Here is an 18,559-nt window from a genome sequence, read left to right on the forward strand (position 1 = left end):
GTAAATGAGTCATTGTCTCAGGGTCAAGTATAACTTGCAAAGTACAAAGTTTTACATGTAGTACAACTTTTATAGGTCACCTTGACAAAATTGAGGGACTAGTGAATTCAAGGTTTTGGAGTGATTCATTCAAATTTTTTGGGTAAAATTTGGTAAATATGTCTAGCTTTTACCCAACTTGTACACAGGATAGGTACATGTATTTGGGTTCTGATGCTGCAAGTGACTAGCGAATATGTGCAACTCACTATATAGTGAAAACGTCAAATTTTAAATAATTTTGTGGGTTTTTTTTAATATAAAATGATTAAATGTAACTCATTCTTGTAACGCCGATTTTATTTTAAAATTTGATACCATACAAACTAAGCATTGTATTTATCGGTTGTGAGCATTTGAAAAAAAAAATTCCAATTCTTAAAATTCATTTATGAAGTAGCTTAGAATCGTTTCGAACAGGCCTAGTTCGTCTATTTACTCGCTTCCCTTTCTTTCGGGGAGTACGTAGATGAGGAAATATTAGTTTTGGTATTATGATCCGATAATCTGATACACAAACCGACAGGTTTTTACGTAAAAAAGGGTCTTCCATTATCATTTTAATATCCTGCTCTAACAAAAGTCTTTGCTTGGAAATTCTCCGTCTTTTACGCGGCTGGTTAACGATTAGTTGGAGGAATTCACACTTGCATTTCCTGAATTTTGTTCGACATTCCTCCGACTTGTTATCAATGCTCCTCTCAGTGACGGATGATTTTCTTGAAGGTTTTGTGGATTTTACATCTCCCACTGACGACGGCACTTGATATATTTTACTGATGTTTTGTTTCTGACTTTCGGATTTCTTCTTCAATTTGACACCCTTCTCTCTGTTTTTGTCATTTGTTGAATTTTTGTTGAAGACATCAAAATTCGTTTTGAATTTTCTATATGAGGACTGTACGTTTTGATCCTGTAATGTCACCTGCTTTTTCTGAGAATGGCTCTTTTGGCTGTCTTCATGTGTAGTTATTTTCTTGTCAATTTCGAATTCGGTCTCTTTCTTGTACCAAACACCGCCCTCAACTTTGGCTGATGCATCAGTTGCATAGCCTGTACTAGTTTTTGTGGTACTTTCAGAGGAACAGATTTGTTTTTCGAAGTTTAAGATGGTCATATTTTCTTGGTAATTGAATGGTGCACCGGAAGTAAAAATGACATCAATCTGTTCATCAGAAGTACTCGTCGATTCACTAGAGTTATCATCACTTGAGCTGCTTCCGGAACTCTGTAGTTTCCGGTCAACCTTAGAAAGTTGTGAATCATTATTGTCTGTGTTTGGAGTGTGTTTCGTGTCTCTTTCGGAAATACTGAGTACAGTTTCCTTGTTGTGTATCTTCTACAAGTACATGTATTCGAACAACGATTGAAATTTTCTAACATTAAGAGGACCCAATGCCTTAAATGTGGAAATTAAAACTGAGTACTGTAAAATAGTCTGATATTTAGGTATAATTTTCTGTGCACCTTAAAATCAATTTTGCTAAAAGGTTATCTATAATTAGCATTTTATATTATGTATTTAAGAATGCAACCTTTTTTCAATAGAGTGGAAAAACTTCTGTCTTTCAAATTCATAGAGTAAGCCCTGACAGGCTGTTTCACAGTACAGAAAGTCAGACTTCTCTAAGGAAAGAATATTTAATACTATATACCTAATATTAATTTATTTACTACTAATATTGCGTGATATTCTTTTGCTTACTCCTTTTTGACATTTTATTTCATCAATCAAAATCTACAACATTATGTCAGAAAGGGCACTACCTACCTCACATTGAAGAAAATTTGCGTCTGTATATATAATATATACTTAAAATTTGGATGCATGTAGCTAGAGATTAATTAATAGTGTCATCCCTCTCTCTGTCTTACCTTTTTCTTTCTGTTGTATATCAGAATAGCGATGATCGTTATGATGATAATGACAACAATACCACTGACGACAGACGCAACCACAATATCTGACGATTGAAAAAATGAATTTAATTTAGATAAGTTAAAATCTTCTGTGTATATTTCTTTTAGAATAATGAATACATTTATCTTTACATCTCAATTTTGTATCTTAAATATCGTTGGAATTTAGTGGATGCATGTGCAGTATTTAATCCGGTGAATCTGCTGTTATACATGTAGAGGGGTAAATTATTAATTTTTAACACCAAGGGTATCTCCTTGAAGAAAAAAAATAACTCTCTAGCCGACATCGTAGAAAGGGCACTCCCTTTATAGTTTTTGGCCCCTTTAAACATATTAAAATATGTATATGCAAAATTAACCATTATTTCAATATTTTTACATGTATAAAAACTACGGAAACGTTTCCTCTTTCGTAGATAGTTCTTTTTCACCAAAAAATTGGACTTTTTGTTACGTTTACTCATTTTTTCAGAACAGAAATAAATTACATATACATCCTAATTCTTTACGTACATAAGTAAGATATAAATATCCAATGTGTTTATTATTGGTACTTACATTGGCTATCCATTAGTTTAATTAATTACTTGACAGTTACAACTGATAAACAACACGTCAACACAAGTATAAATGATCAGTAAACTGGAATTCTTTTTAAAAGACTCTCGTTTATGCGGAACGATAGTTTCCAGTGTGTAAATACGACTTTTGAAGTTGTCGTAACTTGTATTGAAATATTCACTGATGTAAGTGTAAAAGACGCGGAGAGGGCATATTTATATTGATTTTTGATTGCTAACCCCCCCCCCCCCCTCCCCGGGAAAAAAATCCTGGATCCATCCTGGCTACAATGTTAGTATTCTTGCTTGTCAAAAGTAACAAATATTTTATGTGGTTTGAAAAGATTGTCTTCAAAATAAGGTAATTAAAGAAAGAAGGAACAGACGCGCCTTGGAGGCATCTTTATCTTCTTCGTATTTGACTGTCAAACTGTAAAGCTGTCTGTGAAAATTTTCCCCTTAACCACTTTTAGTTCTTTTTTGTGCTCTGAAGCGAACGGTGACATAGAATGAAAATAATGCATTTGAGTTGTCTCTCTTTTACCGAGATACGAAGTTATTAAAATTTTTACTCATATGGAGACGCCACCACTTGCCGATGAGGAGCTGCAAATTTTGACCTATACTCGGCACTCAGGGCCATTGAGCAGTGAGGGATCTTAAGGTGCCAACACCTACTGCGACACAGGACCTCGCTTAATTTACACAGTCTCATCCGAAGGACCGGTCTCCATGTACGTCCCACACTGGGATTCGAACGCTCGACGTAAGGATCAACTCCTTACTCCGCAACTCTAGAGCGAACGCTCTAATCACTGCGCCACGCGGGCGACTTAAAATTTCTGCAATGTACACAAGAAAGTATGATTTCTTTCATAATCAATACTGCATTAGAATTCGATTAAAGATAAAGATTTAAGACATCATTTGATAGTGTTTAATTCACTTCAAATATTCCATATAATTATATATTCTCTATGCATACATACGACACAAGGCAGTTTATAAATTGTCTAGACACATAAATGAAAAATAATCTGATATGTAAAGAATAAATAACTAATGAAACAAAAAAAGTTTAAGAAATTAAAAAAAATAGTCAACGTCATTTCACATTTGTCACTTTGGAAATTTGGGCATGCGCATCAATCATTGATCATCCTCTGCTTGCCCATGTTAAGTCCCGCCTGACTTGCGCCCTTGTTACTTCCGTATTGTAGGGAAATTACATTTCTTCCTTCCCTGAGTTGATCTTCCGAGAACTCCCGAGTCTGTTTTTCTGCCATCTTTGGACCTAACACAGGCCCCTTGTAGTCCGGTCGTGTCTGTGCCTGAAAATTAAAGAATTTTATATATCTCTTTCTAAAAATTGTCGATTTTTCTGGTTAGCTTATAAATAAAGGACCCCTTTAAAGCCATTTATTGAATGTGCCGAACTGTAGATACTTAACCTGGTAAAGTTATACCTATTCAATCTTACTTTATATGCGAAAACAGAAAAAAGCCTTCTAATTATGAAATATGGTAAGTCCACTACAGTCAAACAGTTATTCAAAATGCGCAGCACAAAATAAAGTTAAAATTCAATTGACTTGAATATTTGTCAATGCACTACAGTCTACCAATTATCCAAAATACGCAGCATAAAATAAATTTTTAAATTTAAAAATAATCCGAAGTCGAAGTTTTTCTTGTGAAGAAATACCATGGAATGTTCAAAACTTCAATTCATCATTTTACTTTCTTCTTTTTTTTTTTTTTTTTAATTTTTTTTTATTTTTGTGTGGTTTTCTCCGTTACTGGTGCGTACCACACGTCCTAGGGCGTGGATACAGAGAGTGACCTGGGGAATGTTTTTCCTCTCCCACAGGTCTACGGTTTGAAAGACCTCGTTAACGGGGACACCGTATTTTTTGGCTGCCTCCTGAAAACGTTCAATGTTCTGCATGAGGGCAAAACCACCCCCTTTCGTGTCGATCTTCTTTATGCATCCAGGCATAAGTTTGTTCATCAACCTTTAAAAAAAGGGATAGATCGTTAGCATGTCAAAAGATGATTATCCAGAGAGAGAGAGAGAGGGAGAGAGAGAGATGTGCCTTCATGTACATTAGGCGAGATAACTCTTGTCAACTTAATACATGTAACTCAAATTTCACGTGTGAGTAATTGACTTGCTTGCATAAGATGATTCCGTCTCTCAGAACATCCTCATATGGGGTTTTCCTGTCGACCGGTTCCCCTAAATTGGCCTCAACCCAGTCTAAGGCCTGAGCTTCTAACTCCTTATCTCTCTGGAAATAAGCAAGAAATTTATTAAGAACATTGATTTCATGGAGTTGAAAGTGTTAGTTTGACTACATTGTTTATTGTATGACGGTCATTTACATGTACATGTAATTTGCTATAACAGAGGTTATTAATGATGGACAGGGTCTCCACGCTTATCATAAACTTGAGATCATACAAAAAAATTCTTCTTAACATAAACCTAAGGAAATTGGAATTCTGATATAAATTATTCATGTATTCAGTTGGGTGTGAATCATTATTGGAGATCCCCCCCCCTCCCCCATTTTCTGGAGAACGCGTGATGAAATTGTTTTAATGGAGAAAAAAAGTCGAACAGTCTGGTGTTCAATATTAAGCAAGGGATAGGTTCCTCTCCTCAAGAACTTGTTCTTTTATTGACTTTTGCAGGTAGGTGTATTTTAGATCTCAAAATTTATGTAGGGGTGTGGTCCAGGATACATGTTTTTACTACACTTGAAGTAGCCGTGATTCGTGTCTTTAGGCCCTATATTGATCGTTTTTTAAAAAAAATCTTTTTCTTGTATTACTTTACTGATGGGTGTGAAACTATAAAATCACTGAGCTGATCTAGCACTTGATATAACAACGCTTTCTCATCAAAATCTCTCTACACAACATTATAACGATTTTTTTTTGTTTGATCTCAAGTAATCTCTACCGGTTGCTTTTATTTTTAGATGAGGAAAAATAACACATGGATTAGAGTTTTAGAATGTGAAGTTATCTGCAAGATCTTTCAACTTTTTTGATTGTTTTGGAGGGAGGGGCTATACCATTTAAACGTTTAATTGCCTCTCACTCACAAACCAGCTACAAGCGTCCCATTAAGTAAACATCGAACATTTCAAAATGCACTTCAAATACTCCATATCATGTTTTTTAGATCACCCCAAATCAATTTTATGAGTTCTGTATATAAAGTGTAAAAGGTCATGAGTACATTTTTCAACGTACGTGTATAGATGTTAAGATGTTTGCAAATATTAGCCTCTTGCATGATTTTTTAAAATGGTTAATTTCATTTTTTTGAAGTGAAATGCGTATAAATCTGTAAATATATGCTCGATCTCGCTTTGATCTCGTTAGACATATTGACTGTAATATACATGTCGACAGAGATACAACAGCATTGTTGTCGTTCACCCATTAGCGGAAGGATTTTCAGCATTGTAGTCATTCACCCATCAGCGGAAGGATTTTCTTCCTCACGTAATCCTATGGCCACTGACCCCCCTAAGTAACATATAATATTTTCCTCTCTGTGAACGGGCAGTGCCCCCCGATAATGTGCCCTCACAAAATATTTTTCCAGCTGAGTCTTGGCATGTGCATTGTTTTGACAAGATCTATAAGATAAAAGATACCAAATATATTTGGGATATTACTGGCACCATGCAAACTATGTGTGGATGACCAAAGGTATAAGGACAGGCGCGGATCTATGATACATGTATAGCAAAATACAATGTACGGTCCGTACGATTATGACTATTTTAATTGAAGTTATCAAATCTACATAGAAGGAAATTTCACAAAGTATGGTATACAAAGGTTCCTTTTTATCCAGACTCTTTTCAGAAGGGAAAGTGCATGTCCAAGTGTTGCTCGATGACTGAAGTACCAATTATAATAAGATCGTTGAGTATGTGAGGAAAATTTAAAAAAAATGGATCCTTAAAACCCATAGAAGTAGCATAACAATTTCTTCAAAGTTATTTCAAATCAACGTGCTTTTTCAATGTCCTTCACATGGTGTAATCCACTGTGGAATTCCCATTCAGTTAGACCGGTCACACTAGGACATGACCCTAATTATTCTTCGTATTTTGCATGTTTTGTGTTTAAGAAATTTTTATATTTAAGCAGATTAGTCAGATACTGTTTGCTTGTCTAAGGCAAGATTAGAAAGTTAAAGACCCTGCGGTACACAGATTAAGGTAGTGGGGAACGTATGCAATGTGGTGCACAGCTTCAAGTTGTTCATTGTTCTGCGCATGCGTTATCAGTAGGTTCTATCTGTTTTTAGGGAGAGAGTTTGGAAAATTTAATGCTTTACAGACATAATGACGCCATTATAAAACAACATTTCTTTCTAAAGCCCATTTATTTATAAATCGTCTAAAAATAATCTTCAGAAATATTTTTTGATTCAATGAAAATTAATAACTATTTAATTCTATCTTCAATTATCAATATGACACAGATTGCCTTCCCTGAGTTCGATCGCCGGGGCGTTCGGTGCATTGTCCGGGCTTTGCATATCTGCTATACCGGTATTATAATAATAATAATATAATTACAAAACATCCTTGATAACAAACTTAGTCATTCTTTTTCCAACTTGTTCATTTAGGGTCAACTAATTCAGCCAATTTTCTAGAAATCAGACACATATATTCCCCCTTTTTACAAAAATAGTCTGGTTATGACCCTTAACAAAAAATCTACTTGCAAACTCAAAGGCTTAAGGCTCTAGGAAAGCCCAATTTTTTGACACATCTCAATAACGCTATCGCTCACAAGGATATATATTCTAACACAACGTAATTAACCCCACATCTTCTCACTGGAAACATAGAAAAAAACGTGACCGGCTTATGGTGAGTATCATTCAACAAACACCGACCTGTTTATACTGAGGTGCACGAGAGGTTTGGGTGTCTGTGCCTATCACCAGGGATTGTTTATTTTAATATATGCCACTGATTGTGCTTGATATGGAACCGTTAATTTGTGTAATCAGTCATATTACTACAACATTTCAAACCAAGCTCGTACTTTATGAATCGTACTTTAGCAATAAAATTCTCTTTAGCTTTTTCAATTCAAAGCTTTGTACGCCAACATAAGGGAAATATTTTTCCTTCTGTCTAAATCTGCATGATCTTTGCATTTCCAGACACCTGTTTTTCTAATCACAAATTATCAACCGAACATGGCATGAAAACATTTGCACTATATCTCATTCAGCACGCGCTTATCACCTCAACACAGACACGCCAAATCTGAGGTGACATTCACTGCAAGCTTTCCCCCGTATCTGAGATTATCGCGTGTCCTGCGGTATAGATAAGGCTTTACTCCAGTTGAATTAAAAATCAAAATGTGCTCACTATTTTTGTGTTCAAATGTCCTTCACATCTCATGCAAACTTCAACATGTCAGTGTTAGGGCGAGATGGATACCAGGCAACGACCAGAGAAATTATTAAAACCTTGGATGATTTACTTGCTCGTGTTCATTCAAACGAACAATCTACATGTATATCGAATACGACTGTCTAGATTTAAACAGAAGAAACAGCATTTTGACACATTGATTTAACATGTAACCAATTCTCTATCGACGTCATGAAATTTCTTCTTCCGTTGAAAGAAAAAAAATCAAGAATTCTTTTCAAGCGCGACTTTCCTCTTTTCTAGTCGTGCCAAATGAGCAGAAAATGAATGCTTTACAGGTGATATCTTTGCCCTTCTGCTTTAAGGCTCAGTTTTCATCTCCCACATGCATCCCAAAATATCTCCCTTTTTTTTAAAAAAAAATTTTGTACCTTTTGACGGTTGCCAGACTCTTTGCTATACTTTAAAAATAGCCTCTCAATTCAGGAATTCACTAGCAGCCAAGTGATCGAGCATGCATTTGGCAGGTTAAATTTAATTTGTAAAACGGCTGAAAAGATTATATTTCAAGTTAATGTTGAATGTAGAAACCACATGTGTGTTTAATTAATACAGTCTTTTTGGGGGGTTTATTCTTTGCTCTTTGGAATGCTTAAACAAATTAAGAGCAATGAAAATGCCAAGATAACTGAATAGTAATTACTGCTTAACCTGAAAGAAATCTTCATTATACCTTTTCTCATATCTTGCCTCAATGAAATTTTAATGCCTTTGAAAACTGAGATAAACCAGAAAAAAAAACAATTCCAGAAAAAAAGCACGCAAGGAAACAATTTTTATGACGTATACACGGTGTTTGGCGCGGAATGATCGTGTTTACATCAGAAATGAATGCCAAAGCAGCTAAAAAAAACCACGAAGTCAAAGTCAACTACTGATGATTGTCTTATAATGGCCCAATTCTTTCACCCCTCTAAGAGTACAAGGAAAGTATGATAGATATATGTAGGACCGGTAACATTATATAGTATTTAATTTATTTTATGCTTCAGTAAAATACTTGATATCTTCGTTTTACCAATATTATCATCATTGTAAAAGAATACAATACACAGCTCCATAAAGCAAACTTGGCTTTTTGAGATTTTTGGTGTGAAAAGAAAATGACGTGATTTCAACATTACAATCTAAATTTCTTAACCAAATAAATATTTTTTTTCACCAGATCAATTTATTAGTTTATGTTTTTTTTTCTTTTCCACCACCAAATTGTAATCTATGTGATTTCATAGTGAAAAACATATTTTTTGCCTGCTTCGTAACATAAGTTTGCTAAGTTCATACATAACTCATTAAGACAACAATGAACTAGTAAGAGAAACTTTAGAGTACACTTTAAAAAGAAATCGATTTTATTTATAGTAACATACATGTATATACACACGTCTCACATGTTCTCGTAGCTTGCTCTTTCAAATGATCTCAGATTTTTAATTTTTTAAAATTATTTCCAATTTTGTAATTGACGGTTAAGTTTTTCCACACAGAATGTGTTGACAATGATACAAAACTTGCTTAAAACTTTTTTGTGAATGAAATGAAAGCTACTCACCTTTGCAGGCATTTTGTTGGATATCCTCAAAAGTAACTAATTACGTCTGAAGAACTAATATTTCTTGGAGAAGTTATTGACGAGGACGGGTCTAAGTCGGCTCGAGGGTGAAAAGAATCTAGGAAAAGAAGAACCCTAACTATTCTAAAACACCCAATCACGTTATTTTGCAGCTGTTGAGTATTTTTCTAATAAATATATGTAATGACAATGGTTGCTGCTAATGAATTTATTCATAAAAAGAAATTTTCATTGGAAGACTATGACGTCATAGATCCTAACTCTCCCCCAAAATACTGTGATGAAACATTCGGGCACGTACGATCAGCTTTTACTCCTATCTTCTTGTATCTCCGAAAAACATCATTGCTGTGCACGCTGAGCTGGTAATCTCCAATATTCACCCGTGCATTGCTAGAAATATTTCGTCGATCCCTACGCGCAATACATGTGTGTAATTTGACTTTTGTAGCATTGTGGGGGAGTAAAGGGTATATTAATTAAGTTAATGGCATTATAATCTTATGATCCTTTTTACAAAAATACGCACAATATTACGCACGAGTATATATACGTACATGTAGCTGTGTCTGCTGGCGTCTTATAGTGACTGTCTCATATAGCAGACTGTGAGTCTTTGATAAGCCTAAACCATCAGAATCTCCTTTATTGATAAACTCGGCATACAAGTGAAACTTTTTGTACATTTTTACGTTCATACTTTTTCAATTTCCAAAATTTTGTCATTTATATATAACAATTTCTCTGAGAATTTAGAAAGAATAGAATAAGCATCTATATATTGGATTCAAGACTTCATAAAAATCCTTACAAACAAAGATACATAGCGGGTTCCATTAAATGTTCTACCAATTAAGCCTCTATCTTTACTCCTCACTAAAATATTAACAGTAGTGAAGGAGAAAGTTCAGGGGTACTGTGCAACAATATATTCGAGAAGTGGTGTAAATCAGATGTGGATACTTAAAAATTCCAAGGAACTTTGGAAAATTTGAAATCACAAAATTTTACCAAAATCAACAACATAAAAACTTACGACTTTTCAACTTTATATACAACCATTCCCCACGATAAATTAAAGTCCAGGCTTTCTGAAATCATTGACATCTGCTTTTTCAATAAAAATGGAACTCGTAAATTTACTTACCTTGTCATTGGTCATTTGCAAAATTATTTTGTTAAAAAACATTCTGATTGTACACACAAGTACTCTGAAGTTGATATTAAAGAGATGCTTGGGTTTCTTATTGACAATATCTATGTGGTTTTTGGAGACCAGGTCTTCCAACAATCTATTGGAATTTCCATGGGCACTAATTGCGCCCCGTTATTAGCAGACCTATTTTTGTATTCATATGAAGCAGAATTTGTTTAAAATCTTATATGTGAAAAGAAGAAAACACTTTGGCCCCACCTGGAATTCGTGTGATTAAAAAAGTCAGTTTGGTAGGTACTCATTATTATATTCATGAAGCTAGTCTGCTAGAAGCTCCGCAGTAAAGAAAATAAGATATACTGTACAGTTTAATAAATTTCAATGCATGATCAACTTAGCCTACTTTGGAATCTGAATCCAGGAACCATGACATTCACAATATTGGTAAAAGGATCAATCATTATGCTTATTATGATCCTACCAACAGCTGTTTAATGTCAAGGAGTAAAGGAGAGGACTAATTTTGTTGATTTTACCCCTAACCAGCAAGTGCCAGGTGGACAAAGGTCATTCCTGGCCAGGTGGACAAAGGTCTGACTCATTCCTGTTTAAACTTATACATGTAATTTAATAAAGTAATTTAATAAATGTTGTAATTTCGACACATGGAATTAAGTTTATCTATGTATATATAGCAGTAAGATATTTTCAGGCAATATCAATTCAACACTAAACTGAATAAGGGACTTTTATTGGACTTAAACTTTCATTTCCAATTTTCAAGGATGAAAGTCGAACGATGGAGGAAAAATCGTCTCATTTTACACAACTCAGTACTAATGGCCGTCAAGAAACATCCGCTCAAATCCTCAAACAACTTGGTATATTCTTATTAAATTGGGCAAAATGTTTAGAAATCATGCAGGCTTTCTAGGGCAGGTTCACTTACACAAAAATTTGGTCTTCTTCCTTGCTGCATTCTATTTCAGACATCATGTTATTTTTTTCTGATGGTATTATGGAATAACTAAACTCTTATACATACACCGTGCAATAATACACATAAAACTGTTTTATTGTATAAAAAGTTTATTATATAAACCATGTAAACAATAATGTAAATCAGCTAAATAACAATAAAATGGTTTATGACGTAAGTGAAATACGTCATCATTGGTCCCTTTCCGTGTTTATACTGCCCTAATCAATATTGCGAGTGAAAACAAAAGCCTGCTTCCAAGTAAAAATTCATGATTTGGTCGATTTTTTTCAATCTTTACATACACGCTGAAATGTGTGAGCAAATACAATTATGAAAAAAAACTATTATCGCTTGTTGTTAGCATTGATTTAAAGAAGCGAAATATTCAGTAGCACGGTTGCTCAAAAACTAAACAAAAAACCTAATTGTAAATGCTTGAGTTGCGAATATCTTGCACAAGGAATTGATTGGATGATTTAGTCGACTATATGCCGGGTGTTTCCGATATTCATTCCTGACTGGTTAGCACCTTTGTTAGTTCCCATCTGTAGACCAATAATATTCTGTCCAGCTTTGAGCTGTTCTTCCGTGAAATCACGCTTGTTAGCTTCTGCCTCCTTAGGTCCATATGCACCAATCTGAAATCCAGACACAACGATTTTTTTCAACATTTAATTTTCATTACAGAATGAATCATAATAATAGGAAATATCAAATAAGGAGGAGGCAGGGTTACATGTTTACTCTAGACCTCCGTTTCGATCACAAAACATGTATTTGCCGGCTTCTACCGGTCTTAGCTGCACCAAAGGAAGTGAATTTCATAATTAATCTTTTATCAATTGTGTAATTCTAACAATATTCCGGGAAATATCACTACATCAAGCCATCCTCCCAATATAATTGTTTCTTAAAATTTACCTTCCTGGCCAGAGAGCTTATTCCAATAACACACTGATGGAGATTCTGGGCCTCGTGTAAGTCCACAGTGGCAAACATTTCATGATCTGGGACCCCCAATGCTTTCATTTGATCAATGGCAAGACCAATAAGTTCCATTTGTTTGAATGGTAAAGTTGGACTTTTTTCATATTTCTTCGCTGAAATGGACCCTGGTTTAATCGCATTTACTAATCTGAAGAAAAAAAAATTAAAATATAGATTTCAGACTTCATTGTACATATCAAGAAATACTGAGCCAAATAATCCAAAAATAAACCATTCAGTCTTACTTATATTTATGGATTATCCAAATTTATAATATAACTGCATGTATATCTCAACCACGTCTTATAAAACGATAATTAACTTTCGACTTATAGGAAAAATCGACTTACTTGCAGAGTTTGACACCGTCTTTGAGTTGACTCTGGAAATTGTCCATGTCTCCTGCTGTGTTAAAACTTTCTCCAGTTTTTCTGCTGATGAAGTCAAGAGCTCTTTGTGCTTCAACCTGGTCATATTTACCCTTGATCTGAAAGAATAAAATGTCAAGAGTTTGGAATCCGAAGCTAAAATTCTTTGGGAAATCGGCCGCACACTTAACATGCATTAAATTATAATAAAAATATCTTATAACACTGTGACAAATGTTTTCAATACAATGAATTTCACGCATTCAGAGCGATAAACGATGTAGCAAATTGCCTTTTCCCTTTATAAAAAATTTAATGCATTTTTAATAGTTTAGTTTTTACGACCGTTTTTATCACTGGACAAGGGCCAATAACTCTGTCAGTTTTAACAGCCACCCATTCCACTGCGCAAATTATATCATTTTAAGTTTTTTTATATTATTTTTTCAGTATCTGCAGACAAACGTGTTTCATGCATGACAATTCATGACTCACTCAATACGTCAACTGCTCGATACGCTGTAACATTTGCTGAATATGTTTAAGTTTTTCAAATGGATTTGAGGTTTATATACAAATGATTGGATTGAAATGAATTGATGTAGAAAGAATTTTAAGCCCTTCATGTGTTTTGAAATGTACTTTAAAAGTCAATGGTATTAAAAAACATCGTATAGTGCTCGATAAACGAGCATAGGAAATAGAAAATAAATATCCTGTTGAATACAGGATGAGTCCACTTTGTTGTGGATATAAATGTACTAAATCCATTTATTCCAGCCGAGGGGGTATTCTCCTTTGACATGAACAACGATATCATACATAGCTAACAAATTAATTCATCTAGTAAAGACCGAATAGTTCAATACAAACATGTTTAATGGCATACATAAATAAGCATGTTATTCATGTGTTTGCTTCAGTATTTCCATATACTTTATATATAGACCTTGTAATGAAAAAAAACATACATAATTTAAGAAGTATTATAAATCGTCGATTGGTTATAAATAATGCAAGACACATGGCTTGAAATTGAAGATGTTCAGAACATATTCTAAATACTATCAGATTATCCATTTGCTATACTACCACAGCATCTCATATTTTGAATATTCTGAATATTTTTATCAAGCGCCCCAAGATCCGCGCCCGTCGAATAACATCAAGGTAACAATGCTATCTAAATATATCACCTTCCGATTTTTTGCTACCTTTAGCTTCAGTTTATTCGTTCGTTGCCCTGGGGCCTTGTATTATGACAAACGTTTTCCTATTGAATTTATAAACAGTGTCGCTGACACTTCGAGCAAATTCAACAGAAGGTCTTTATATAAAATCCACAATGTGCAAATGGGATATTAAAACGAATTTAATTAAAATTCTCTCCATCAAAATAACTTGCGCTTCAGTAATAAGTAAACGATCTGTGTTTTATCAATGGCGACGACTCTATTTTTTCATTAAATGAAAATTTACTGACAAGGACATGGTATCTCCTCGCAAAATGTATTGAAATAGCGTTCACAATACTGTATACAGGGAAATTTTTTCTCCCATTTATTTTCGCCCCTTTCTACAAGACTCAAGGATTTATTTTCGGGGGACATGAGAAATGCAATTTCATTGAAATTGAAATTGCATTTCTCATGTCCCCCGAAAATAAATCCTTGAATCATGTAGAAAAACAAGTGGTTACCACGGAGAAGAGAAATGACATTGCTTTTGTAAGAATTTAAACAGGTCAAACGTTCATATCCTTCCGAAACTCGATATTACATCTGGTGCGTCATACATACATGTATCTAGAATGATTAATTTTGAATAGATGGACAGTGGACGAAGAACAAGCAATTCAGTTATTGTGAATTTCTTTAGAGAGTGGATTGGCGCGGAAATCATCGATCTAAACAAGCTTGGGGGTATTGTGATTCACGAAAGAACTTAATATAAATGTACTTCAGTGAACACGCCTTAAATGACACATTGAAATAAGTCTCTAAAACAAATTAAACTGTATGCAGTCTGTATAGGATTACAGAGACGTTGGATAAGTTTAACACTGGGTCAGCATTTACCCCCCCCCCCCCCCCCCCTTTCCACATTCTCCCTCTTAGCCTATTTCATTTTAATAACGTCTAACCTTAAAAGCTTTATATAGATTTAAAACGTCTTTAATGGTGTACATGTTACATGTTAAATGAAATTAATAATTTAGGAATCATAACCATTGCCATCCTCACAACGTCAGGTGTCCAGAGGCAACTCGTTGCCGTTGGACCCCTGACAAATTTCATTCGATATTCTACGGGCTGACTGCAGCTAATATCAAATGAAATTTGTCAGGAGTCCACAGCAACGAGTTGACCCAGGACCCCTGAGGTTGTGAGGATGGGTACGTCATTGCGAACTTTGGATCCACCCCGATCTTATTGTCCTTTTGCCTGGCCAGCTACAACCCCTGCCCCTATTTTCAGCTCGCCTGGCCAGTGACTGCTCTCTTTGGATCCACCCCTATTTTTCGTTCTCCTATTTAGTGACAGCTATTCGTTTGTTCTGGCCGTGACCTGTCACTATATAATGTAAACATTCTTGAGATATTTTCCTCCGACAAACAAATCGCTCCTTGTCTCGGCAGTGCGGATAAAAACTTGTTGCAGATTTGATAAACTTGCTTTCCCTCGTCAAAACCTGTTTCGGAGTTTTAAAGAGAAGTGGGGGGGAAGCTTTCAAGATGGCAGACAGCTTCAAGAGGCAATAAAGTATGTGTATAAAGTATAATTTGGGCGTGGTGGAAAATTACACACTTGTGAAAATTAAGTTTTTAAAAAAAATCATAAATTATTCTCTCTTCATATATTATTGGTGTAACCATTTATTTCCGCTCTGCACTATAAGCCTAATTGAAGGCCACATATTGATAGTCTTCTACATGTAAATTATCTCAGCAGGGAGGCACAATCATTTGACTATACAATATCATTATGGTTTGAAACAGTCATCGGATGTATTTCCGTCTCTCATACACACATAATTAACATTCCTTTATGAGTAAATCGATTTTTATCATTAGCCTCTTGAGAATCATCATTTTATTTGAAAAATTAACATATTTTGATTGATGAAGGTTATTTTAAAATAATATTTCCCGTTTACTTATCGAAAACGCATTATATATTAAAATAGCACAAAAACATATACAACTCAACAAAGGGCGTGTGAGCTTAACACGAGGAAGTTGCTAAGAACATTTAACGTGTTTCTTTCCTTATCTTTGCATAACATTACTGCAAGGCGTCATTGTTAAAAAACCCTACATTTTACAGAGATTTATATATTGTCTATGAATTAGAAATAAGGACATTATTTTATTCCTGCTTTTGTACACGTGTTACTTGATGGTCTGGTAACACAGAGGCATTCAATGTGATCTACTCTTTAAATCTCTATATGACATCTGCAGAACTTTGGAAAATTATCCCCCCAACTCGACTAATAAAAAAGATGCCCTTTATATGCTCATTACCGAAAGTCCAAGCCATACTTGTTGACTGATTATCCTGAGCGCCCCTCCCCCCTTCTACACTCCACCCAATAAATGGTTTCGACAATTTTTGACAATTTTTACTGATGGATATTACTATTATAAGTATGTGAAATATTCATCAGAACCAGTCTACGAAGCTAGGTTATCAGACATCAACAAAAAGTGACACATTTACACAAAGGTAGTCTGAACCTAAGTGCCTGTAGGAGAAATCTTGACAACTATCAGAAGTGTAATCAGTTAATCGGTCCCCCCTTTTACCCTCCCCGTCACCCCTGGCAGGAAGACTATGTACTTATCTAACATCCACCAAGTCGAATCTTTTTCCGGCGTGTTGTTAATGCGATGAAAAATTCCCCAGGTCACCCTCGGCAAAATTACATTCTCTCTGGCATTTCTTTAAAGCAGACTGTTGCTTAATAGAATGGGTATTTTGATGCAAGGCAGATCACGCCGAATACACGATAATGTTTGACAAGAGACGAGGGTGGTTCTTAATTAAAAATTCTTAAGTGCTGTCAAAGGGGTCCGTCTCCATAGCGTGGAATTCATCTTGAATTAACAGTAAAAATCCTGAAAAGATTATCCCCTTCGCCTTGAATAATTGAATCTGTCGGTCTAGACTGATCGAAGTCAGCGATTTAAAGAATATTTCACATCAACTCAATCCTCCTTTTCATCAGGCCCAGTATATATAATCCAAAGCTCATGCATTTGAAGAATCCCATCATGAAAAAATATATAATATGTATATATACCAAATGATACAAATTATAAAACTATATACATGTCAAGTAAATAATCTGGATCCGCGCCATCAATATTACTAAACATAATTAATCCACGTGTCGCTCACTAACCATCCATCAAATGTATGGGCTGTGGTCGATAGCCACTTTTATCCCGTGACAGGACATTTATCCCCTTCCGACATCCTTACCTTTCCTTGGGCCTCAGCCGCCAGGCCGGACTTTGTCGCTCTGTATGACATTTTTGAGATGAAGATTCTATCTGGACCAGATCTGGTTTAAATATCCCACAGGGTTCAAGTCGCCGGCTTCCGACTGAGGAAAGTAAACAATATTTTGAGGCCACTTCGTGTGATTCACATGTACACGTGATACTGGAGATTCGTGCACTGATTGGTTAGTTTTTATTTATAGGAGGGACTTTCTAAAGAATAAAATTCCGCGATAAGGTGATAACTTTACGTCAAACAAAAAAGCCTTTGATGGAAAGTGCATATTTTAATTTTTATTGTCCTTATATGGATCGCAGTGGCTCGTAGGCGGTGAAGTCTAGCGTTGTGAATGCATTAAGGAATTAACATACTAAATGCCTCCTAGCGACTCATTGTTAAACAATGCTGGTTTAGGTAAACAGTTATAATATAAGTAAAATATTCCGTCTATCCCACAGCAATTGTATTGTTTAAAAGTCTGTGACGCATTGTAATCTTTGGAACAGAATGTCTTTAATTTAATTAAAACCGACTTTTGTAAACATGGACTAGATTATCTCAATCTTAAGATTAACCCGGTGCATAACTATTACGTATAGGTGTACCTTAATCGAACTTATCTACCCATATCATTTTGATAACTTTTAAATGCCATTATAGTGAATACATACCCTCGTAAACGTGGGAAAAGTATGAAATTCAATATCTGTTATGTTTAAATGTTTTATTTAATTTAACACTTATCACAGGTGTGGAAATGATAATCCCTAACTTCCGCCTTCCACGTTACTGAATTACCCAGAATCTTATTTAGGCTGTGATTTTTTTTTTTTTTTTTGAAATTTGTTTCAGAATTTAAAGTACGACGCACCGTCTATTTACATGTAATTGTCCATACATTTCAACTTTGGAATGTTGGAATGTGCCAATCAAAGTCAACTTCACTGAACTATCCATGTATGCAAACTTGTCTA

General features: G+C 34.9%; 2 protein-coding genes across 2 annotated transcripts; both read right to left on the reverse strand.

Annotated features, from left to right (window-relative positions):
• Positions 1-3,443: 3,443 nt before the first annotated feature.
• Positions 3,444-9,717, reverse strand: LOC133203310 (myophilin-like). The gene is made up of 4 exons (XM_061339119.1): positions 9,564-9,717; positions 4,698-4,813; positions 4,333-4,537; positions 3,444-3,853 (listed from the first exon to the last, which is right to left on the reverse strand). The coding sequence occupies exons 1-4, from the start codon at positions 9,573-9,575 to the stop codon at positions 3,668-3,670; spliced, it is 519 nt and encodes a 172-aa protein (XP_061195103.1). The 5' UTR covers positions 9,576-9,717; the 3' UTR covers positions 3,444-3,667.
• Positions 9,718-11,811: 2,094 nt separating this feature from the next.
• On the reverse strand, positions 11,812-17,712 carry LOC133203340 (myophilin-like). The gene is made up of 4 exons (XM_061339139.1): positions 17,565-17,712; positions 13,060-13,196; positions 12,644-12,857; positions 11,812-12,360 (listed from the first exon to the last, which is right to left on the reverse strand). Exons 1-4 carry the CDS (start codon positions 17,613-17,615, stop codon positions 12,199-12,201), a joined length of 564 nt encoding a protein of 187 aa, XP_061195123.1. The 5' UTR covers positions 17,616-17,712; the 3' UTR covers positions 11,812-12,198.
• Between the last annotated feature and the right edge of the window lie 847 nt (positions 17,713-18,559).

This window comes from Saccostrea echinata, unplaced genomic scaffold, assembly GCF_033153115.1.
Source record: "Saccostrea echinata isolate AGI-Se365-2 ecotype Australia unplaced genomic scaffold, CSIRO_AGI_Sech_v1 ptg000050l, whole genome shotgun sequence".
Classification (NCBI taxonomy): Eukaryota; Metazoa; Mollusca; class Bivalvia; order Ostreida; family Ostreidae; genus Saccostrea; species Saccostrea echinata.

What these genes read in the sequence shown, in the direction of transcription:
- LOC133203310 (XM_061339119.1), bottom strand. An exon ending in GACGGAATCATCTTATGCAA is followed by an intron (nt 4,538 to 4,697) that starts GCAAGTCAATTA and finishes CTTTTTTTAAAG; the next exon opens with GTTGATGAACAAACTTATGC. An exon ending in TCCACGCCCTAGGACGTGTG is followed by an intron (nt 3,854 to 4,332) that starts GTACGCACCAGT and finishes TTTAATTTTCAG; the next exon opens with GCACAGACACGACCGGACTA.
- LOC133203340 (XM_061339139.1), bottom strand. Translation starts at nt 17,615, where the DNA reads ATGTCATACAGAGCGACAAAGTCCGGCCTGGCGGCTGAGGCCCAAGGA. An exon ending in CGGCTGAGGCCCAAGGAAAG is followed by an intron (nt 13,197 to 17,564) that starts GTAAGGATGTCG and finishes TTATTCTTTCAG; the next exon opens with ATCAAGGGTAAATATGACCA. An exon ending in GACGGTGTCAAACTCTGCAA is followed by an intron (nt 12,858 to 13,059) that starts GTAAGTCGATTT and finishes TTTTTTCTTCAG; the next exon opens with ATTAGTAAATGCGATTAAAC.